This window comes from Schistocerca nitens, chromosome 11 (genome assembly GCF_023898315.1).
Source record: "Schistocerca nitens isolate TAMUIC-IGC-003100 chromosome 11, iqSchNite1.1, whole genome shotgun sequence".
NCBI lineage: Eukaryota > Metazoa > Arthropoda > Insecta > Orthoptera > Acrididae > Schistocerca > Schistocerca nitens.
Window position 1 is genome coordinate 209,821,910 of NC_064624.1, and position 24,372 is coordinate 209,846,281.

The 24,372-nt window shown below is 42.4% G+C and overlaps 1 protein-coding gene across 1 annotated transcript in view; it reads left to right on the forward strand.

Moving 5' to 3' along the window:
* LOC126212792 (neuralized-like protein 4) overlaps positions 1–24,372 on the forward strand; it is a 303,166-nt gene that overhangs the window by 32,580 nt on the left and 246,214 nt on the right. The window contains exons 2-3 of the mRNA XM_049940194.1: positions 415–516; positions 13,944–14,057. Of these exons, the coding sequence (XP_049796151.1) occupies positions 415–516; positions 13,944–14,057 (216 nt within the window). The remainder of the gene's footprint in view (positions 1–414; positions 517–13,943; positions 14,058–24,372) is intronic.

The following is a 24,372-nucleotide window of genomic DNA, read 5'->3' on the forward strand; positions in this document are numbered from 1 at the left end:
ACACAATAAAAATTGGTACACAGGATACACTTCTCAGACATCACACGAATTTAAAAACGTCGATACTGACTGCACGCTACCTCTTCGCCGATGTCACGTGCAAGGTGGATGTCCCGTCGTTACGAAGACACGGTGCGCGGTTGTGTGAACTTGACAATACGCGCCGTGAAAAAATCGTATCCCTCCACTTTAAGTGAACACATTTTGTTGTCGTCCTAGTTTTGGCAGATTGTTGTAAATAGTGGAGCAGAATGTTATGGAAAAATGCTAGGAACTTGTGCACTAGTCTGATATTACTCTGGTCCCATTACATTTACTGTTTTGTGGTTTTCGATGCTGACGGTGTAGATCAGTTTCGACAGTCTTCAGCATTATAGATTTGGCAATTTTAAATTAATCTGTGCCCATTTTCAGATAAACTCCTGGAGCGGAAGTATCGAAATTGGTGTAACATGCTTGAACCCCGAGACAATGGAATTCCCATCTACTGCGTCGGAGCTTCGAGGAGGATCTTGGGTGAGTGAAATAAACTGTCGTGTAATGTCGGGCAAATTAAAACTTGGGGATTCTCGGATACCGTTTAGTAATAATACTGTTTGTTGTGGCAGTTGTAATATTCCAGAGGTGCTCTGCGTTCGGGATTCAAATCGCCGGTGCTCTGCTTTATTTTACTCACTTCCCATTAAATTGTGAAAGAAATATGCAACTGCTACTCTCCCTTATTTTTATCTACTTATTTAAAGCCATAAACACTTAATTTGCAGATGTGTACTGGTCCAGCTTTATAGTGTACGTTCTGTCGGCTAAATAAAATTGTGCCCCATGGTGAGGAGCATACGAAAACATCCTTTCCATTAGTCTTCATTCACTTCAGACGTTACTGATTTTCCCTACGTGTCAGAGAGAGTACTGAGGAATATTATGATACAAACTTTGTGGTGTATTACTGTATTTAAAACCAATTTTGATATAACTATTTGGATTTCCCCAATTTAATTAATTTTGCTAATATATGTATGTGATAGTTAAACAATTTTATTTCAATTTATATGTTGCATAAGTTTCCTTGTCGTTATTTTAACCTCTCAGATAGCTGTATTGCACTGTGTAGATTTTCCCAGCACGATAACTATTAATATTCTTGTCAGGTCTGCAGGCGGACGGTACAGGCATTTAAACAGAATATTTCAGATGCAGGCTGGCCTCCATCTTACAGTGTGATCAGTAATATTGCCGGAACTAGTTTTCGCGGTGAATCCAGTTAAGAGTTATTTGTCTGTGGACAACTTGTGGATGTCCTGCTCTTCCTCCGACATTAAGACGGTGGCGAGACAACTTCAGCTGACCGTAACGAGGGTGGAAACTCGGCGTGATGTGGCCGGTGACCGTATTTACTCAAATCTAAGCCGCACTTTTTTTTGCGGTTTTTATAATCCAGAAAACCGCCTGCGGCTTAGAATCGAGTGCTAAGTAAGCGGAAGTTCTGAAAAACATTAATAGATGACGCCACAACTAACTTCTGCCGTCAAATATATGTAGCGCTAACACAGGCATGCTTTGCAGGCACAAAGATAAATACTGATGCAAAAACCTCTGCGTCAGTAAATATATTAAAAAAAAAAAGGTGGAAGACAAGCTTTTTTTCTCCGCCCCGAGTTTCGACCACTGCATTTTCATACATTATCTGAGGAAGTAAATACAAATTCTGTATTGTTCATCTTTGAATGTAGCAGCATTTCAATGTACTACAAAAATTTGACTGGCAAGACTGTTTGGGATATTTATCAATATGGTCAACTCTATGTTCTGAATTTTTTCCTACCTGTGAGAAGAGATGGTTTCTAATAGGAACTTTTGTGAATTGTGAATCACATGCAGTATTCTCTTCACCATAAGAATAATACGAATATAAACATTTTGCCGTGAATTCTTTCGTGTTTGCTGCTATCTCATTTAAGTCTTGTCTGCATAATAACCTACGAAACTAGAGTGAGACAACAGCAAACGTGGAAGAATATACATATCGTGTCATGTTTGTATTCGTATTATTCTTATGCCTAATAGTGATAGTCAGAAATGAAGCTCAGCAATTGACTAGATTTTTAAATCTAAGATGACTCTAATTTCTGTGCAGAATGTAATGTACTAAAGAGCCGTCTGCAAAGATTTTCAAACGGAGAAAAATTTTCACTAAACTCTGGTTCAGAACGTCTTCTATCATACGCAGTCTATTATTTGGTTCTTGTTCATCATTATCTTTTTTTTTTTTTTTTTTGTTTTTTTTGGCGCGGTGTTGGTGTGCACAAAAGGAAGCCATGCTGCGAGCAGCAACATGTCATTAACAGTCATTATTAGAATGCGACAAACGCATGACACAGTACAGTAATGCATTTTCAGCTTAGATTGACGTAAACACCTATAACAAAGAGAACGGCACTGATCAGATCCAAGAAAAATAGGCAATGAATTCAAACTAGATGTAGCATGTGAAAAAGGAAGGGTACCAGTATAAATAGGGACGGAGTGCCTGATGCATAGCAATGGGTACCTGGTAAAGCTTAACTTCTAAGCTTACGACTCGAACCAAACTACTGTAGCTGTATCGTCATTCATTCAATCTAAATTGTGTCTCGTATTACAATGGACCAACTGTGTTTCTATTTGGAGGTGCGGCCTAAAATTTTTCTCTCCCCTTGAATTTAGTCTCATTTTTCAGGTGTGGCTTAGATTCGAGTAAATACGATACGGTTCTGACTCGATAAGACTACTTGTGTCAGCTTTAACCGTGTTTGTTGCAGTTTGCACTTACAGGAGCTCACAACGGGGACACTATTTTAAGTTCTAATGACAGTGTGCATGTTTGAGCCAACTACTGTACTGGCTCCCGCACCTGGCAGGCCTGCGAATGAAATGCTTCGAATTGTCGAATATCTCGAAAAACCTTCGCGGATAGGTGTGGGGAGCTGACAGGTCCCGCTACCTGCAGTTTTATAGACCATTCTCGAATCACTGCAGTGTGGTTTACAGATGAGCCCGTATTTCCTACCCAGAGGGGTTAGTTGCTGCACACCCTGAGGCTGTTCCAGGTACCGACTGCAGCTTCTCGAGTGGCGTTGCAGTGTTACGTGGGTTTAGGCTTAATTACAGACTTACTATTTTATCAGTCGATTTGTTTTCACCACGTAACGCCCGCTGTTTACGTCCTCCTTCGTTGCTGAGCAATGTATCACTTTTCGTTCTGATGCCGTGACTCTTCCTTTCCTATATCTTTACTACTTTTTATCTGTATAAATGATGAACTATTGGTTTTGCCGTTTAACGACTTTTTAATAACTGTGGAAGTATTACAGGCATCGGGTCCCACCTAATGTGTCACCCACCTATACGTTTTACAAGAACGTTTTTAAGACTCGATCGATCTGTTTACAAAGAGAAACCAGCATATCTCTTCCTTTGATGGTGTCCGACGGCGACCTAGGAAACTCAACACCCTCGTGGCCCGGGCTCTTCCGCGGCTCGCGGTAGTTCGCGGCATTCGTTTTATTCCTCGCCCACTTGCCGCTACGTCGAACTTTCATGGTGATCGTCGGGCGACATCTTCCACGTTACCTGCAACATAAATAAACTTTCTTCCCGCAGTATTTCTGAAAACCCAAAAACAAACTTAAAGAACATAATAATAGTAACTGTGCTTACAATTTTTCGTATAAGTCTCGGTCTATTTAATGAGGGGTGGGACAGGCCTAAGCGTTGCGACACGACAGCATGCAGTGGCTGGTGATTCTGCCACGCCTCCTCGTTTCTCGACAGGCCTCGGAGATCTCGGTGTTCTGTCAGTCGTCACCATTTAGTGCTGCAATCCTTTCCAACTTTGGGCAGCTCTTCAGGAATTGATCCCCGTGTGACCGAGCCAGTTCCCGGGTACGCACTACCGACTGTCTCGAGGATCCGGACGTGTCGGACATCCGAATACGGAGCCGGCGGTGGTAGTAATTGCCGCCTCGGTGTCTTCGGAGGTCCGAAGCGATTTCGGGTCTGACACACTGTGATAAAACTAGTACTCCAGATTACATTTCTTCAACTCTGTTCTCTTCAGTATATACTACAGTTTCAGTGTTGTGTCTACATCTACACTATGCAGAGGGTACGTTCCACTGTACCTGTTATTCTTGTGAAGTATGTACTGCAGGAAAAATGTTTGAATGTCTTTGTGAGTACAATAATTGTTTTGATCCCATCCTCACAATCCCCCGTGTGATCGATAAGTGTAACTGTACGACACAGGTCGTGTTTGGTCAGTTTAGACGGTACGACACTGACCATAATTCGCAGTCTGCAAGTCCGCATTATTCTTGTACTCACTGAAACAAATGTTTCCACACTCTGATTTACTCGACGGGATCAGAAACTGTGATTATAAATTATTAAAAGTTTTGAATTGTAACTGATTCAATTATATTCAGAAAAGTTCACGTGCGAAACATAATAATATTCCTGACAACAACAATAATACAAAACCCTAGTAGCAGCTCAAAGGCGACCTCCACGGTAAGTTCCAATTAAACGGTCTTTCGCCCTGACTTCTAATAACCGAAGTTAATTGCTCACCACAAAAGTGGAAATAATCTCATCACTTGCCATGTGGTTTTGTTAACATCGCGGGTGGCACACAAACAGTTACTTCCGTGAATTATAAGCGATCCGGGTACAGTGTACAGTCCTCGAGAGTTCACTTCCTGTTTGTACCGAAAATGTGGGTTTAGTTGCAGCTCGTCTGTGACGTCATCCGAGGCAGCGTGTGAGCCGGCGTTCGAGTCACGCGGACCGATCGGTAGCTGGGTGCGTCTCGGGCTGTATTTGTATACGGGCACAGCGGACGGCCGAAGGGAACACCTGCCGTCATCCGCTCTGTCCCCGAGTTGCGGCATCTAAATGGCCGCTTTCTCGGACACGAATTATTTTATAACACTGTCGTAAATCAATTTAGAATCTTTATAACTTTTATACGAATGGAGTGACAAACTTACGCAGCAAAGCTAAACGTCACAGTTCTTGTTGGTAGCACCAAGCAGAGATTGGTTTTTTAACGCAACTCGTGTGCCGTTCCTTCGCGTCAGAAAACTCGTTATTCTGTTTGCACTGCTAAACCCCCCCCCCCTCCCCCCTCCCCCCTCCCCCCCTCCCATGCAATTGGACTACTACTTTGTGTCACCTGTACTTGCTTGACGGAGTCAAAGAGAAAGACTGGCAATGATGAAACCTCAAAAAGTAGTAAGACTCCTTCACGCAGTGAAAGTAAAATTATGTTCTGCTATAGTTTCAAATATATACTGAATATTGCAGAAAAATATAAAATAAAAATATCTGCCCTCAAACTGCAATTTCGATATTGACATATCGAGGGAAAAAATATTGCCCCTATATATCGACATTTTATCGACAGACCTTACGCGTGCTCAGATTCGATCGGGAAGGGTGTCGTAAGGCCGTTGTGTTTTCTGCCGCGATAAGCCAGTCGGGAATTGTCGTAACTCGCCCTCCATATCCCCGATACTGACATTACGACTCGGTCGACGCAAGTATCTCGCACACACTTCTTAGGCACGAGTGCCGTGTGTGGATGGGCACAGTCCCGTCGAAAAAAGGTACCTCTATACTATTGTAGGAAAAGAAACGTGAGGATGCGGTCGCTACCGGGTGTGCCCCGAAGCTCTACCCGGTGGCTCTCCGATCAGTGGTGCCGAGGGCGATGTCGCTCCACATCTCCGAAACGTCGGCAGAATGGGACTTCTCGCCCGGTCGCCACCTTACTCCTTGACGGCGGTCGTCTGGGCAGCGCAGAACTGCGATTCGTCTCCAGATGTGGTGCGACACATTTGTCGTCAGTCGGTCCTTCCGGGCCACGCCAGCACTCCGAATGCGGCCGTTCGTGTTGTGGCGATAGTGGCACCCTGTGTGTTGTAGTGGGACTTTCTTGTTGCTTGAAAGATGAATCTACTGAACTTAACTCATCTGCCGAAACTATCTCTACCTTACCGCGTTCCATTGTAATAGGATGTATAATCGTAAGTCAAAAAGAGAATAATATAAGTCTGATTAATAAAGATTTGACTCAAATTTAGGTTGAAATATTTTCTCGTCAATGTAAATGATTGCTCTATTGCAAACAATGGTTGAGAAAGATGCAGCAGGGCGGACAAAATTTTTCGTAACAAATGACTGTTTGGCGGTCAAATTCACGATCTTCATATGCTACAACAATGCTATAATTACCACAAACTACAATAGAGATAGATAATTTTGGAAAAATCTAGAAGAAAACTACAGAATGTGTGGAAAGGGAAAAATGGATTCTGCAGTTGGCTATTGAATGCTTAAATGAAACACAATTGCGTGACTCACCATTAAATTTTCTGTCCTGCAGCGGCTGGTCAAACACTTCTGCGTAAATCGTATTAGTCAAAATATGGATTTTCTTAATACATCTCCATCAGATAATCACCAAAAGGTCTCAAAATAACAGTTTTGCTGCAATATATGCCATGCAAAGAAAAACAGATTGAATTAGTTACAAAAATTCTTTACAATATTATTGTATAATCATTTATTTAGGTACAATAAAGTTGGTCTTTTAGTTACTATTTAAACTTCAGGATTTTTGGTTATTCTCTGTTGGGAAAAAATACAAATTAAAGTTTCAAATTTGCTCAAAAACGACACATCCGAAGATTGCGTCCTGTCGCGGGAGCCAGTTGTAGTGTTTAATAAAAAAGTAGAAGAGAAGAAAAGAAAAGATTGAAAAGGTGGGAAGAAATGGTGAATAAAAAGGGGGTTTTAAAATCGTTAATGACCATGAAAAAGAGAAAGAATGAAATGCAAATCGCACTTCGTATTACAGAAAAGTAATCGGACTTCGTGATTTGGAAAAGCTATTGTTGGGGTTGTCCTAGTGGCGTTTATGAGCAAAAGTCAAACCAATTTCCACTTCAAAAATTATTTGAAAAAAGAACAGAGAATAACAAAATGTGCTTTACCGGGGGAAATGGCGTAGATAAGAGTTCATCCTTTACCATGTTAACATGTCTTCTTTCGTGCGGTGTCCAGGTCTTCAAAAATCTCCTACGTCATTTCTGCGTGAAAAGTAGTAGCTGCTCCGAAATCTCGCAATCGCCCAGGAATCACTAATTTATACAAATCAAAACCATCTTGGTATTGAATGCAATTTATTTTACGTTGCTACTTCCATCCTCCGAATTTCATACCAACTTCCACAATACGTCTACACATCAATTAGTTTTTTCGTCTTAATCCGACCAAGACTATCTAATAAGTAAGTCAAGAGCCCGCATCTCGTGGTCGTGCGGTAGCGTTCTCGCTTCCCACGCCCGGGTTCCCGGGTTCGATTCCCGGCGGGGTCAGGGATTTTCTCTGCCTCGTGATGGCTGGGTGTTGTGTGCTGTCCTTAGGTTAGTTAGGTTTAAGTAGTTCTAAGTTCTAGGGGACTTATGACCACAGCAGTTGAGTCCCATAGTGCTCAGAGCCATTTTTGAAGTAAGTCAAGCTTCCGCTCTCGAGAGACAAAAGAGTTACAATTTTTGTACCTTCATTTTCTTATAAATATTTTCTCTGCCGTCGAGCGCTCGTACAGTTGCGACGGTATAATTCATATCTGAGGGAACTACTGTAGTGCTGCGAAATTCAAAGTCCCGCTGCAGTGTGTGACAATAATCTCCGTAGTGCAAATGCTGCCAGTCTCTCCGACTGACGGAGAGTGTTGCAGGGAGTCGATTGTTCGTTCCTGAACGGAGGGGCTACGATATGCTCGGTGCAGAACACGCCGATCCTTCCACGTGGTGGTCAGTTGTGGTCGACTGGAACCTAAAAAAAGTACACCTGTCCTGGGCTTCACCTCTTTCGTTGGGCAATGTAATTACACCTTCCAACATATCACTGTCGTAAAGGAGGTGTGATCAAAAAGTAACGGAAATTGTTTTTCTCAAAGTAACTTTACTTATTCGCTGACATTAACTCTGTGCCATTCAAATAATCTCTCACCCCCCCCCCCCCCTATAATACACTTGTGCTGTCACATTTTCCAGTCTCAGAAGCTCTTCCCGAACTAACTTTTTGTTACGGTATTCTGCTCCTTTGGAAAGTCTGTTTTTGTCTCGTCAGTGGTGGCAAAACAGTGTCCTTTCGCAATTCTCTTCGTCCTCGGGAATAGAAAGAACTCACGGGAGACTGTGTAAGGCGAATACGGTCGCTGAAGTGACGTGCCATTCTTTTCTTTTTTGCCCCCCAAAAAATTGTGAACTAGTATCGAGGTGTGAGCAGGGGCATTATCGTGATGCGATTTACACGAGTTGTTTCGCCACAGTTCCGGTAGTTTTCTTTTAGATTGATTCGCTCAAATTGTGCACGACTTCGAGATAGTTTTCCTTATTTACCGGATGGCAATAAGGCAGGAATTCTTGATGTACTGTCCCACTGCAATTGTAGAAACCAGTGAGAGATTGAAATTGTCAAATTTTTTTCGGGTAGTTTCCGTCGGCCCGACAGGGTCTCAGTTTTGACTTTGTGCTCTTGTACCCGTGTTTCATCACCCTTTTTAACCCTCTTTAGAACTTCTTGATCATCGTCGACTCAATTCTGCAATTTCCGAATAATGTCTGTCTACCGATGATTTTTTTTTGGTCGAAATTATCGTGTTTCGGAACGAACTTCTTTGCTTGGCATTCGTGCCCCAAAAAAAAAAAAAAAGCTAGGCATGAGTGAAAGCACATGCATACTTGATAGGCAACCTCTCTGATGGCGGTTCGGCAATTCTCCGGAACAGGTTTCTTTACTTCTTCTGTATTGTCACCAGTAAGTGATGTGCTAGGATGTCCGGGAGAGTCCCAATCTTCGACATCTTCTCGACCCTCTTTGAAACATTTCTACCACTTGTAACCTCTCATCTTACTCGTAGTAGATTTGCTGAGAGCCACTGTCAAATGCAGTGCTCCACTGTAGTCCATTTTTCGAGCAAAATCTAATGCAAACTTTTTGATTCATCTTTTTCGAAAGTAAAATTTCGCCGAGCACTCGAAAACGCCAATAACCTTTTGAACTGTCAGCAGTAAATTAAGTGTTAAAAACAGGTGAAAATATGAATGTACGTCAGGAACACGTGTACCAAGAAGATAAAAGGTCGGATGTATGGAGCCCGTGAAATTAAAAATTTCCTGTTGCTTTTTCATCACATCTCGTAAGTGATCACATCTGCTGAGCACTTTTACTGTGTTCTGTCAGTAGTGTCAGCTGTAAAATATCACCAAACACTGGTTTCCTTACGTATATTTTCTGAACGTATAACATCAATATACATTCTGCTGTGAAAATAGTGTAGGCGACACACATCCCACACTATCTTAAACACAAGTGCAGCCGAAACACCTGGCTTTGTTAATTCTGTGACTCTGCTAACTTTACTCTGCCTTCTGCTTTTTCTTTTCTTGGAGACCTTTGTATGTTTGTTATTATTCCTCAAGCGAATCATGCTCTCTGATACCTCTAGGAAATTTCAAGTTCTTGTAGATTCTTTTCAGCCTCTGTGAACAGTTCCCCTTTCATTTTTCTTATCTTAAAAGTGGGTTACTACCATTTTAGATGTCGTTTCTGGGCCCCTTCCTGACACGTGACCATAAAACACAATCCTTCTTTTTGTTTACGGAAAAACTTCGATTTTATATTCTCCAATTTTAAGTTTTTCTCTATTCTGTGCCATAAATTCCTACCCCTGTGAAAAGCCCATAAGATCGATGCTAGAAATTCCCCAATTTTACATTTCTTCACAGTAAAGTTTACCTCGGTTCTAAGTTCTCGTTTCACATCTCGCTCGATTGAACGAGTTACGAGTGGCACAAAAGACAGACAGGTCGCACCACGGATGGTGGCAGAGTTAAGGGAATATTTTCGGCCATTGTGGAGAGGGAAGGTGTGAGAGAGGAAATACTGACGTAATCCACGATCAGTGTTGCCGACACGACTTGCAATATTTAGCTTCGATGCACTGTTACGGAACAACTACTGCCAAGTTGCAGTACGAGACAGTCGTCGCGAAGTGTCTGGGGCCCAGCTAATACTTAACGGAGGGGCCCACCCACCACCCTTTCGTGTGCCACTTACAACTCAGTCTCATCTTTTTGCACGTATTTTGGACGTACTGTGTTTAGATACAGTATCAGTCGTCAAGCTTTTAAATTCAAACACTGAGTCTCGTAGAACGTGCTCGGCCAGTTACAAATTCTTTGATGAGTTCTTTACTTGCTGTTACACATCTGTGATTTTTTAAAGAACTGGTTAGACCCAGTATCACAGATTATTGTATAATCGTTGTATTGCACATTTAATTTCCTTCACTTAGACAGATTGTATGTGAAATATTGGAGAGTATTGCGATTTTAATGGTATATGCCAAGTAAATTTGCTTATACTCATATTCGGGGGGGAGTTGGGGCGTTTAACATTTTCCTCGATTCTGCGTTATCCTCAGTTCTGTTTTTTTAGTCTGGACTGCACAGAAACTTAAAATAGGAGTTTCTCTGTATATTGTTCTGTACCCGTCTGTTTCCTTCGATAAGACACAGAATTTTTCTGAAAATCTTTCTTTGGTCTTAAGAATGTCCAGTAGACAGTTCTTGTTCATTGTCGTAATCTGTCACATGCAGATTCTTCTGTCAAATGACAACACAGTAGTGCCTCGTTTTGGCATTTGAGGACAAAGATTTCTTATTGTAGGTGTGTGTCATGATCCTTCTGTGGTAGGTTATGCTCTATCCAGTCACTTACATGTTTAAACTTCCCTGCTTATTAATTTTTTCTACTTTCACGTACAGTAATCTTGGCACTGATTTTGTATGCCATAAAGTGCGTCTTTTCGAAGGGGATTTGAAGCCCGGCCTTCGCTGCCCGTGTATTTGGTCGGTTAAGCTGTTTTACTGCAGTATCTACGCAGTCTGGAAAGATTATCTACGGAGGCTGTCTGCCTCCGAAGCGTAGCGGTGGCGTTGCCGCCTACCGTGCAGGGGACCCGGGTTCGATTCCCGGCAGGGGACTGGTTGTTGTGTGTCCTTCATCGTCATTGACTCGCAAGTCGCTAAAGTGGTGTCACCTAAAAAGGACTTGCAATACGGTGGCTGAACTCTCCCGAATGGGGCCTCCTAGCCAACAATGCCATAAAATCATTTCATTTCATCTACAAAGACTAAACAGTTGATTGTAATGTTCATAAATCTGTAGCCTAGATTTCCTCCATTTTCTAATCTTGAATTGTTCATTTCTTCCATCATTCTCAGATCTTTCCTAAAAATGAAGAGCAGACATGGTTGTCCATCTGCATCTATTATTATTATTATTATTATTACACACATAACAAAAAGTTTTTCGTCACCTCAGTTCCAGAACCTAAAGACAGTATTCAGCGAAAATGGGTATTCCATCTGGCAGATTAACAGGGCACTAACAGTTAAAACTAAGAAGCAGGAAGTGAATAAAGAGGAGAACATGCCGGAACAATCTTTAGCTTTTCTTGCTTTCGTTGGCAACACTTCATTTAAAATAGCAAGAATCCTCCGAAAATTTCAGGTAAAAGTGGTTTTCCGCCCACCGTCAAAGATTGCGGACCTTGTGGGATCAGTTAAGGACAATCTGTTACTACAAAAGGCCGGAATTTACAAGATACCAGCCAGTGTGGTATGGCTTACATAGATCAAACCACACGCACCGTGAAAGAACGCTACACTGAACATCGTTAGACCCGCCTTTTGCAGCCAAGCAAGTCCGCTATTGCTGAAATTGTATTTCTGCTGGACATTCAATGGAGTATGAGAAAACAATGATTTTGTCCACAGCAACGTCTTTCTGGAACTCCATTATTAAAGAATCCATAGAAATAAGACTGGCGGAAAATCTTGTTCAACCGTGACAGCGGCTACCAGCTGGACAGTGCACGGAATCCCATCATCTCCACGATCTGCTCAAATCGAAGACGACAGAGTGAGTCAACGACCGCAGCAAACAGCAACGCAGAGGGCGACTGACTTCCGCTATTCCACCGGCGAGGGCGCTGCCGGCGGGCAGTGTGGTTCATCTATCAAGTTTTCGACGCATGCGCAGAATACTTACGGTACACTATATATTGCGGAACGGAGGAAGTTTTCGCCAGTCTGCGACGGCTCACCTGAAGATGACTGACAGGTGCCCTGTTGAAATATCGTGCGAAGTATTGAACGATGACCGGCTGCAAGCCCGAAATTTGTTTGAACAGTCAATTTGCCGGGAAAATTTTAAAATTCACATAATTTCTGTCCTTTTTATTGCTCATGAAAACCACACACTGCATGTTGTACCACCGTACAAACAGACCTTCAGAGGTGGTGGTCCAGATTGCTGTACGCACCAGTGCCTCTAATACCTATCAGCACGTCCTCTTGCATTGATGCATGCCTGTGTTTGTCACGGCATACTATTCACAAGTTCATCGAGGCACTGTCAGTCCACATTGTCCCACTCCTCAATGGCAATTCGACATAGATCCCTGAGTGGTTGGTGGGTCACGTCATTCATAAACAGACTTTTTCAATCTATCCCGGGCATGTTTCATAGGGTTCGTGTCTGGAGAACATGCTGGCCACTCTAGTTGAGCGTTGTCGTTATCCTGAAGGAAGGCATTCACAAGATGTGCACAGTGGGGACACGAATTGTTGTCCATGAAGGCAAATGTCTTTATAATATGCTGCCGATACGGTTGCACTGTGGGTCGGACGATGGCATTCACGTGTCGTACAGCCGTTACGGCGCCTTCCGCGACCACCAGCGGCGTACGTCGGCCCCACATAATGCCACCCCAAAACAGCAGGGAACCTCCACCTTGCTCCACTCACTGTACAGAGTTTCTAAGGCGTTCAGCCTGACCGAGTTGCCTCCAAACACGTCTCCGATGATTGTCTGCTTGAAGGCATATGCGACACTCACCGGTGAAGAGAACGTGTTGCCAATCCTGAGCGGTCCATTCAGCTTGTTGTTGGGCCCATCTGTGCCACACTGCACGGTGTCGTGGTTGCAAAGACGGACCTCGCCACGGATGTCGGGAGTGAAGTTGCACATCCTGCAGTCTATTGTGCACAGTTTGAGTCGTAACACGACATCCTGTGGCTGCACGAAAAGCGTTATTCAACATGGTGCCATTGCTGTCAGGGTTTATCCGAGCCATAATCCGTAGGTAGCGGTCATCCACTGCAGTAGTAGCCCTCGGGCGGCCTGAGCGGGGCATGTCATCGACAGTTCTTGTCCCTGTGTACTTCCTCCTTGTCCGAACAACATCGTTTTGGCTCACTCTGAGATGCCTGGACACTTCCCTTGTTGATAGCCTTTCCTGGCACAAATTAATGATGCAGACAGCAATCTAACTGCAGTATTGTCCGTCTAGGCATGGTGGACCTATGGAAAATACGAGCCATTTATCTCCTTCCTGGTGGAATGAGTGGAACTGATCGGCTGTTGGACCCCCTTCATCGCAGAGGCGCTGCTCGTGCATGGTTGTTACATCTTTGGGTGGGTTTAGTGATATCTCTGAAGAGTCAAAGGGAGTGTGTATGTGATACAATATCCACATTCAACATCTATCTTCAGGTGTTCTGGTAACCGGGGTGATGCAAAACTTTTTTTGATGTATTATTATTATTATTATTATTATTATTATTGTTATTGTTATTGTTATATATCTTAAAATAAATAATACTAGCTGCCCCTAAATGTCATTTAATTTACTTTTCATTGAATGTGAACCAGTTTTTTGCAGTTATCTCATGTAGTAACACATGTTTCTGCATTATTTGTGGCAGTTTTTGTCAGTGTACGTAATATGGTATAGCGGTGCTGTAGCCTGGCCTTTTTGGTTGCAGATTCTATCAGGGACTTCAGTGCTCAAAGACGGCCAGTCTATCGTGGAGGTGTATGGCGAAGACTTGGAGAAGCTGTCTGAAGGTGACTGCGTCGGGGTTATGCGTACCTCAGAGGTGAGCTGAATATTTTTCACTGGCTGACATGATGTGTACATTCTCTGATTTCATTTGTGAAGCTGAAATGCAACGTCTCCAACAAAAGTAATAAATTTGAAATGTGAAGTATCTCTCCCTTAATTATCTTCTTCTTTTTCTTCTTCAGAAAGTGAGATAAATTATGCTTTTTACCACATTATCTATTATTATTATTATTCATTCATTCATTCATTCATTCATTCTTTACTTTCTCAGACGTTAAGTCTGGTTAAAAATGGAAAGTGACGCGGACCTTGATCAAGCGTCACTTCCTTTTAACTGTATGGTATGTGTTATATTGCATTTAGGAACTTTCGGGTAATTGAACAAGTGTCAATAATTACTGATTTCTGTAGTTGTATATATACGTTTGGATGTAGCTGTATTGCATTGATGTACTGGTGGATATTGTGTGGTATGACTCCTGTAGTTGATAGTATAATTGGTGTAATGTCAACTTTATCCTGATGCCACATGTCTTTGACTTCCTCAGCCAGTTGGATGTATTTTTCAATTTTTTCTCCTGTTTTCTTTTGTATATTTGTTGTATTGGGTACCGATATTTCGGTTAGTTGTGTTAATTTCTTCTTTTTATTGGTGAGTGTGATGTCAGGTTTGTTATGTGGTGGTGTTTTATCTGTTATAATGGTTCTGTTCCAGTATAATTTGTATTCATCATTCTCCAGTACATTTTGTGGTGCACACTTGTATGTGAGAACGTGTTGTTTTATAAGTTTATGTTGTAAGGCAAGCTGTTGATGTATTATTTTTGCTACATTGTCATGTCTTCTGGGGTATTCTGTATTTGCTAGTATTGTACATCCGCTTGTGATGTAATCTACTGTTTCTATTTGTTGTTTGCAAAGTCTGCATTTGTCTGCTGTGGTATTGGGATCTTTAATAATACGCTTGCTGTAATATCTTGTGTTTGTTGTTTGATCCTGTATTGCAATCACGAATCCTTCCGTCTCACTGTATATATTGCCTTTTCTTAGCCACATGTCGGATGCATCTCGATCGATGTGTGGCTGTGCTAGATGGTACGGGTGCTTGCCGTGTAGTGTTTTCTTTTTCCAATTTACTTTCTTCGTATCTGTTGATGTTATGTGATCTAAAGGGTTGTAGAAGTGGTTATGAAATTGCAATGGTGTAGTCGATGTATTTATTAGAGATGGGCAAAACTGTTCTTTTCAGAGATCGGATCCGAACTGTTCACTCCCTGAAATGAACTAGGTCTTTTTCATGACTCACCACTCATTCACAATAGAAAATAAATGGAAGGCACATTGCCCTTTAAACTTGGTTTATTCCAGTACTATACCTGTGTTTTGATCTTATTTGATCCTATTTTGAAGTAACACAGATACTGAGTAAGAATTTTGTATTGTTTATTGAAATTTCCACGATATGACAAAGTTTTTGATTATCGATTTATGTTGCACTATCGTGGTTTTTTGGGTGATCGGAAAATGTTGTAACTTGAGATTTACATTAACAATGTATTTGGCTATAATGTATTAAAATTTCATTAACCTCGTACAAATACATCCCAAGCCATATATTTTTAAAGTGAACATTTCCTTCCGAAGACGCCCAAAATCGCAAAATCCGTACAATTAGAAAAAAAAATATAAATTTGACTGTAAGACCAAAGTGCTGCATATAGCCTTACGCAGAATAAAACAAGGAAAATATTGGTGTATCACATTTTGCGATACGTTTATTGGTTCGCTCGTAATTAAAGTGTAAATTCGAGTGTCCATAATAAAAAATCCTATAGTAAGAGGAGTCGTCAGGAACCTCATCTGATCAGTTTAAACAAATGAAAATAAAATAAAAACAAATGATGTATACATAACATAATTATGTAATATACATATCGGTATTAGTACGAAGAACAATATCCCAGAATAGACGAACTCCGATGCAGGGGCGCTGAGTCAAGCTGGTCGAGCCGCGAGCTGTATTGCTGCGTGAGCTGAGACCGCAGAGACCAGAGTGACACCTGAGTTGCTTTGCTCAACGCTCTGGCTAGAGTCGAGAACGGTGGGGTGAGCGTTCAGCGGGTGCGTTCCGAGGGTGGGGGGAGCGGTGAACGGCCACCAGTCACCCGCTCCGAAACAAATCGTCCGTTCTCTTGCGAGCAGGTTGTTGCAAGTAGTTCTTATGTTCTCCGCTAGGAGGCTCTCTGTTCTGTTGCTCGCATCAACCGCCCAGAGGGCAGGACGTGCGACTGAAACGATCGCCGACAGAGTGCGATGCTAAGGTGCCCCAGACACTGCACGCTGCAGAGGAAGCACAGAGAGGGCACGGCATATGTGAAACACAAAATCCAATGGGGCACTGCACAATGCAGGCAGCCAAGGCAGAAGCAGGGCAGAGGCCGGCGCCGGCTGTGTTGTGTGGCTTGCAGTGTGCTCCGACCAGCAGAGGCCCCGCTGATCTGCTCCGTCTCTCTCTCTCTCTCTCTGCTGTGGGAAACGTTTGGAGCTACCGTTCTTTTTTTCTGAATCACTGATTGTTCACTCCTTTGAAAGATTCAACTCTATAAAACAGTTCAGGAGCGGATCCCCCATCTCTAGTATTTATATGAGCGATTGCTTTATGTATTTTGCTAGTTTCCACTCATTCTATGAAGAATTTTCTTAAATTGTCTACCTGTCCATAATGTAGGTTTTTTATGTCAATAAATCCCCTTCCTCCTTCCTTTCTGCTTAATGTGAATCTTTCTGTTGCTGAATGTATGTGATGTATTCTATATTTGTGGCATTGTGATCGTGTAAGTGTATTGAGTGCTTCTAGGTCTGTGTTACTCCATTTCACTACTCCAAATGAGTAGGTCAATATTGGTATAGCATAAGTATTTATAGCTTTTGTCTTGTTTCTTGCTGTCAATTCTGTTTTCAGTATTTTTGTTAGTCTTTGTCTATATTTTTCTTTTAGGTCTTCTTTAATATTTCTATTATCTATTCCTATTTTTTGTCTGTATCCTAGATATTTATAGGCATCTGTTTTTTCCATCGCTTCTATGCAGTTGCTGTGGTTATCCAATATGTAATCTTCTTGTTTAGTGTGTTTTCCCTTGACTATGCTATTTTTCTTACATTTGTCTGTTCCAAAAGCCATATTTATATGATTGCTGAATACTTCTGTTATCTTTAGTAATTGGTTGAGTTGTTGATTTGTTGCTGCCAGTAGTTTTAGATCATCCATGTATAGCAAATGTGTGATTTTGTGTGGGTATGTTCCAGTAATATTGTATCCATAATTTGTATTATTTAGCATGTTGGATAGTGGGTTCAGAGGAAGGCAGAACCAGAAAGGACTTAATGAGTCTCCTTGGTATATTTATCACCATACACCTGAATCCAAGCAACAGTCAATATAATGGAGTCATTCGGATTCACCAAATTCCAAGAAATGCAAAACGTCGATTTCAGCGATCGTGGCTTCTGGTTTTTAGGACAGACAAGGCATTCTTCTGTTGGAATTTATGCCTCCTCGAACAACAATTAATGCTGCTGCATATTGCCAGACGTTGAAACGTCTTCGAAGGGCAATTCAAAACAAATGCAGGGGAATGCTGACAAGTGGAGTCCGCTCACTTCGTGACAACGCTCGGCCTCACACAGCGCTCATAACCAAAGCACTACTTAAACGTATTTGACCATCCGCCATACAGCCCGGACCTTGCGTCCACAGACCTTCGTGTCGTCAGTTACCTGAAGTCACGTCTTGGTGGAAAATCATTTTACGGCGATGAAGAGATCAAAGATGAAGTTGGAACGTGGTTCCGAAAACAGGCGGTGTAGTGTTTCCTTTCCTCGGGGTTCTGCCGTGAAAATACAAAATATAAAATCTGATTGGGTTTTGAATTTTGATGGAATAAGTTACAGATAAGGCGGACTTCGTATTATTGATTGAGATCATGCTGTAATTTGACCGTGCATGGCAGACCGGGTGGGCAAAAGTACAAAAAGCGACTGTACGGAAATATCATCAGAAATAAGTTGAAATTTACCTTATAATTCTGTTAGAAGCGTAGTATTTATTATAATATAGTCTTCGTGGCTGCGTCTGGAATACTTCTTAATTTTCTTGTAGGATGTCCTTTTTCTCCTCGTTTGCTGGTCCTCTTGTTCTCCGTCTGATGAAAATTTCTTTAAGTTGTCACTGTCAGGATTAATTTATAAATTTGGCAATAACCATTTCGAATCACTACTGAAATAACTTCGTTTCGTAATATAGTTTTAATTTCCACTTAAAAGCATATTTTACACAGTGCCGAAAAATACACGTCTTGAATGTATGAAGACAAGAGAGTAATCAATTAGTTGTTAAAAACAAACACCTATGCAAAAGTAAAGAAAAAGATCAAAATTATTTATAAAAATCGGTCACTGGCTCAGCGCTCTTCTGCGTGCGCCATCGTAAATCATATCTTTGTATTGGCGGAGGCGCGGTAGTCAAAGTACCGTTACAGCGGCAACCTTCTATGACTGTGGGATACAAAAACTTGTGCACCGACGTAACAAATGTTTGGATAACTGGGGTGATTATGTCGAAAAATAACAAATAATCAAGTTAATTAGATGCAACTTACGTTTTCTAAATAAATGTTCTATTTAGACTGCGAGCCATTGTATCTTTACTTTTCGAAATGCCATCGTACTACAGCGAGTCTTCACAAACAGTTTCCAAATTGTTGGGTCGGACGCAGAGGGCCCGCACCTTTGCTGACCCATTTCCCAGAATTTGACGCGTGTAGACTAATTTCTGTGGATAAAGCGAGAGACCCTGTCTACGTGGACATACCAACTACACCCGACAATGCGGAGCGACGTATTACTGCAGCCTGCTCGGAGACCTCTGCTGAAATGCTACCACGTGTGCAGCAGTCGTCCCGTACCGGACTGGAAGCTCGTATTCCTACTGCTGGTATGCCTGCCGGCTGTTGTCAATGCCCGACCACCCCTCTTATCAGTCCTCCTTCGACGATTCTCTCAACTGCCAGTATGGGTCGTACGTGTCTGCCCCCTGGAGTCCGCTTTCGTCGCCTGCTTCGACAATTGGATTTTGCCCTCCCTACCACCTTCAGAGAGGGTGAGAGCCCGACACCACCTTGGCTCCAGGCTCCGGTTCATCTTTATCTCGACCTCAGCTCACTCCCGAAGGAGGGTACTCCGGCTGTAGTGTATTGCTCACGGTTTGTCGAACTTCGTGCGCGACTCGCCAGTAACACCTTTATTTACACTGACGGCTCCAAAACTGACGACGGTGTCTGCTGTGCCTTTGTCGTCGGGGACGTCAGCTTTAAATACCGGCTCCTCGACCAGTGTTCCAGCTTTACGGCCGAGCTTTTTGCTCTCTCTCAGGCCATTCAGTATGTCCGCCGCCACCGCCATTCTCCGTATGTACTCTGCTCTGACTCACTCAGTGCTCTTCAGAGCCTTGGAGCTCCATATCCGGTCCATCCTTTGGTGCAACGGATCCAGCAATCCCTCCATTCTTTTGCTGACGATGGCTCTCCTGTTAGCTTTATGTGGGTTCCAGGCCATGTAGGAGTGCCTGGGAATGAGGCTGCTGCTGCTGGTGCGACCGAGGCTGCAGTCCTCCTGCCTCGGCAGCCTCCCTTTGTGTCCCATCGTCTGACATTAGGGGCGTTGTTTGTAAGAGGGTTGTGTCATTATGGTGGGATACTAGGTCGTCACTTCAAGAAAATAAGCTCCGGGCCATAAAACCGTTCCCAACAGCTCGGACGACCTCCTCCCGACCATCTCGGCGAGAGGAGGTCCTTCTGACCAGGTTGCGGATTGGGCATTGCCGGTTTAGCCACCGCTACCTGCTCTCCGGTGACCCCGCCGCGCGGTGCCCTTGTGGTCACGCGTTGACAGTGGGCCATGATTTATTGTCGTGTCCCCGTTTTAATCAATCTCGTGTTGTCCTGTCTCTGACATCTACTTTACAGGACATTTTAGCTGATGACGCTCGAGCAGCTGCTCGTGTTCTTTGTTTTATTACTTTGACGGACTTGTCCAAAGACATGTAACTGTTTTAATTATTTTAATCTGCATCTTTGTAAGAACTTTCTTGACCTCCTCCCCCCCCCCCCTCCCCGTTTAAGTTTTACCGGATTATATCTGCACTTACATTTGTGACTGGGCGCTAATGACCTCAGTAGTTGAGCGCCCTAAAACCGCACCAAAAAAAAACCTACTGCTGGTAGTCGCATTGAACCCGACCTGCGGCGCTCAGTTGTCTAGTTACTGGACAGAATCCACATAATTAGTGTGTACACTCGTCCTGTTTTGTTGTGTGCGCTACCAAAGCAGTTGTACAGGTATCAGTGTGGGAACTTTTCAAAACACTGTATTTCATAAACGACTCGCACTAGAATACTGTGACAAACGTCAATGGCATTCTAATTTACCGTTCTCTTAGTTTACTAATGACTATAGGCATTGGTCCATCAAAAAAAAAAAAAAGTTTACGTTTACACAAAAAATACACTTTCTAAGTATTATTACAGTCTGTCGATTAGCTAACAATAAGAGCCCGTGACCATGAATACGTTCTGCAAAAACCACACATTGATAGCACTTTTCATTTCTTCAGTATTTGCAATGCAAGTTTTAGGTGATTCATCCTGAATGCTCACTATAGCATTTATGATGTGAGGAACAGAGTATACAGAAACCAGGATCAGAGCTCTAGAAGTAAATATCCTCATAGTAGTGAAGCAACTTAAATCATTTAATAAAAGCAAGTCTTCTGGTCCAGACTGTATACCAATTAGGTTCCTTTCGGAGTATGCCGATGCATTAGCTCCGTACTTAACAATCGTACACAGCCGTTCGCTCGACGAAAGAGCCGTACCCGAAGACTGGAAAGTTGCACAGGTCACACCAATATTCGAGAAAGGTGGTAGGAGTAATCCACTAAGATACAGGCCCATATCGTTAACGTCGATATGCAGCAGGATTTTAGAACGTATATTGTGTTCGAACATTATGAATTACCTCCGAGAAAACGTTCTATTGACACACGGTCATCACGGATTTAAAAAAGGATCATTCTTGTGAAACACAGCTAGCTCTTTATTTACATGAAGTGCTGAGTGCTATTGACATGGGATTTCACATTGATTCTCTATTCCTGGATTTCCAGAAGGCTTTTGACACTGTACCATACAAGCGGCTCATAGTGAAATTGCGTACATGTGGAATATTGCCTCAGTTATGTGACTCGATTTGTGATTCCCTGTCAGAGAGGGTGCAGTCCGTAGTAATTGACGGAAAGCCATCGAGTACAACAAAAGTCATTTCTGGCATTCCCGAAGGTAGTGTTATAGGTCCTTTGCTGTTCCGTATCTGTGTAAACAATTTTGGAGACAATCTGAGCAGCTGTCTTCAGTTGTCTGCAGACGACACTGTTGTTTATGGACTAATAAAGTCATAAGAAGATCGAAACGAACTGCAAAATGATTTAGAAAAGACATCTGAATGGTGCAAAAAGTGGCAGTTGACCCTAAATAATGAAAAGTGTGAGGCCATCCACATGACTGCTAAACTTCTGTTACGCAATAAATCAGTCTATGAATCAGTCTAATCTAAATGCCGTAAATTCAACTAAATACCTAGGTATTACAATTACGAACAATTTAAATTGGAAGGAACACACAGAAAATGTTGTGGGGTAGGCTAACCAAAGACTGTGTTTTATTGGCAGGACACATAGAAAATGTAACAGATCTCAGATCTGCTAAGGAGACTGCCTATACTACGCTTATCCGTGCTCTTTTAGGATACTGCTGTGCGGTGTGGGATCCTTACCAGATAGGATTGACGGAGTACACCGAAAAAGTTCAAAGAAGGGCAGCACGTTTTGTATTATCGCGAAATAGTGGAGAGAGTGTCGCTGAAATGATACAGGATTTGGGCTGGACAACATTAAAAGAAAGGCATTTTTCGTCGCAACGGAATCTTCTCACGAAATTCCAACGGCCAACTTTCTCCTCCGAATGCAGAAATACTTTGTTGACACCGACCTACATAGGGAGGAACGATCATCACGATAAAATAAGGGAAATCGGAGCTCGTACGGAAAGATATAGCTGTTCATTCTTTCCTCGTGCTATACGAGATTGGAATAATAGGGAATTGTGAAGGTGGTTCGATGAACCCTCTGCCAGTCTCTTAAATGTGTTTTCCAGAGTATGCTTGTAGATGCAGATGTAGATGTAGATGTTCACGTCGAATCATCAGGTGTAGGTGGATTCCGTAGCTGCCGGGTGCGAAAACCTTGGGAGGAAGGGAAGAGATCATATACGTGTGCTTCTTGTGACAAACGGGGTTGCAGCGAATTTGTTGTTACACTTTCCCGTATCGGCGCAGATTGTAAAGCTCAGTCTGCAGATGATGACGATGCGTAGGTACTTAAAAGGAACGGATTTACTTACACAGACAGGTGGACAGGTGGTCGAACAGTGAGGGCTCTCGAGTGGGTGTCAGAGGCCGATGTTAAACAATAGAACGGGAAATTTGGACAAATACGGAGCTTATACTGTGTGTACCAAGAAACGCTAACAAGCTTTACAGACGAGTTCCTTATGCCGAATCGAGAAAAAAAGGTCTGGTAAACGTGGGCTCTAAAGTGCGTAACTTAAGACAGGGTGTATACGACCCGGGACAACCGGGAGATCCGGGAAAAACCCGGGAATTTTTTCATTGGGGAGAAAACCGGGAAAAACCCGGGAATTGTTTATAATTCTGGAAATTTTTCATTGTTTTGGTTTTCAGTTAAATTTTTGTGAATTTGACTGCTAAGAACCAATACTCCAACAAAGGATATTACTGTATCCCGCTTCTGCAGAATAATACTGCAGCAACAAAACATGAACGAGGGGAAAAAAACGAAAATAAAACTTAAGTTGCAAAGGAAATACGCCGTACACAACAAAAAAACAAGAAAACACAGTGCTTATACAAGTGTCTGCCAACAGCACAGTGTGTCGAAGGCTTAGGAAGACTATGCAATGCTTCATAACAACACATCGCCTCAGATGAGCGTGACGTGACAACTGTTTGAATTGGAGTTGTTTGAGCAGTTGCGGGCGGGCTTTTGCGCGTGCGCAGTATAGTCGCGTATGAGTTATACCTTGTCCCACTTCTGGTTGCAGAAGTGTGGCTGGGCGCCACTACTCAATATTGCCCCGGTTCGGAAATACAGTAAATCTGGGGCTGATGCACAGAGCAGTCGTGAGTTGTGGTGGGGAGGTGGTTAGTCTCCACGTGACCTGTGTTTAGGTTCAGTAATTTTGTTGTTTCGTCTTCGTTTATTGCTCTCATGTTAAATGATGACAAAACGGATTTTTGTGGCCGGGAGCTATCAAATTAATTAAAATACGTTCGCTTAGTAACGGAAGGCTAAAATATGTTATTAGTTTCAGATTTTATTTCCACTTTTCTGATAGTCGAGCATTAATCTCCTTGCACAACAATTAAGTTATTTTTGTCGACTTGCTAAAGAGATTTCGCTTTTAATCTTTTCTGCCGAGGCAGCCAATTTATTTGAAACGAAGTGTTTAATTTCACACTCTTGGCGGGTTTCAACTGTTCGCTACATTTCGAGTGCGTGTATGGCATTGTACCGTAATAAAGAACCGAACATGAGATAATACAGCACTGGTACTCTAAGAAAATTTACATCCGAATATGGACATACGAATGTGCACTTAAGCCGAATTATGCATTTTAGTGTGGTTCACGATTTTCCGATGCTCTTTGAGTATCCTCTGTTATCTTGTATCTTTTGTGACATAATGTAAGATCTTTTAATGTTTTACACGTGTGAACATACGGGCTTCGTGCGTCATCGTAGCTGCACGAGCGAGGTGACGCCTGTTATCTGGCGCGCTCTTGCAACTGCTGAAACTAATCTATTTCTGTCAGGTCGCGGGAAAATATTGCGAACGGTGGTTTGAGAAGCGTTACACTCAAAGCAAATTTCCTTTTGTGCAAGATGAACTATGTACGATGAGTTTCTTAAATCACAAAGCGTTTGACTCCATTTAAAAATAAAGTCTTTGAGGACAACCATTTAGAAGAATTCAGAGCCCAGATCAGACATTTACGTCGTTATTAAACATTTTACTGGCACATTTGTGTGATCTATCTTAATTTAAACCATTCACTTTTCTTATTTGTGTGTTTGCGCTACTTAGGAGTGATCTCGCTATTGGCTGACTACATCACGTGTCCTGTGCTGTCGTCAGCTGGCGAGATCACGTGACATG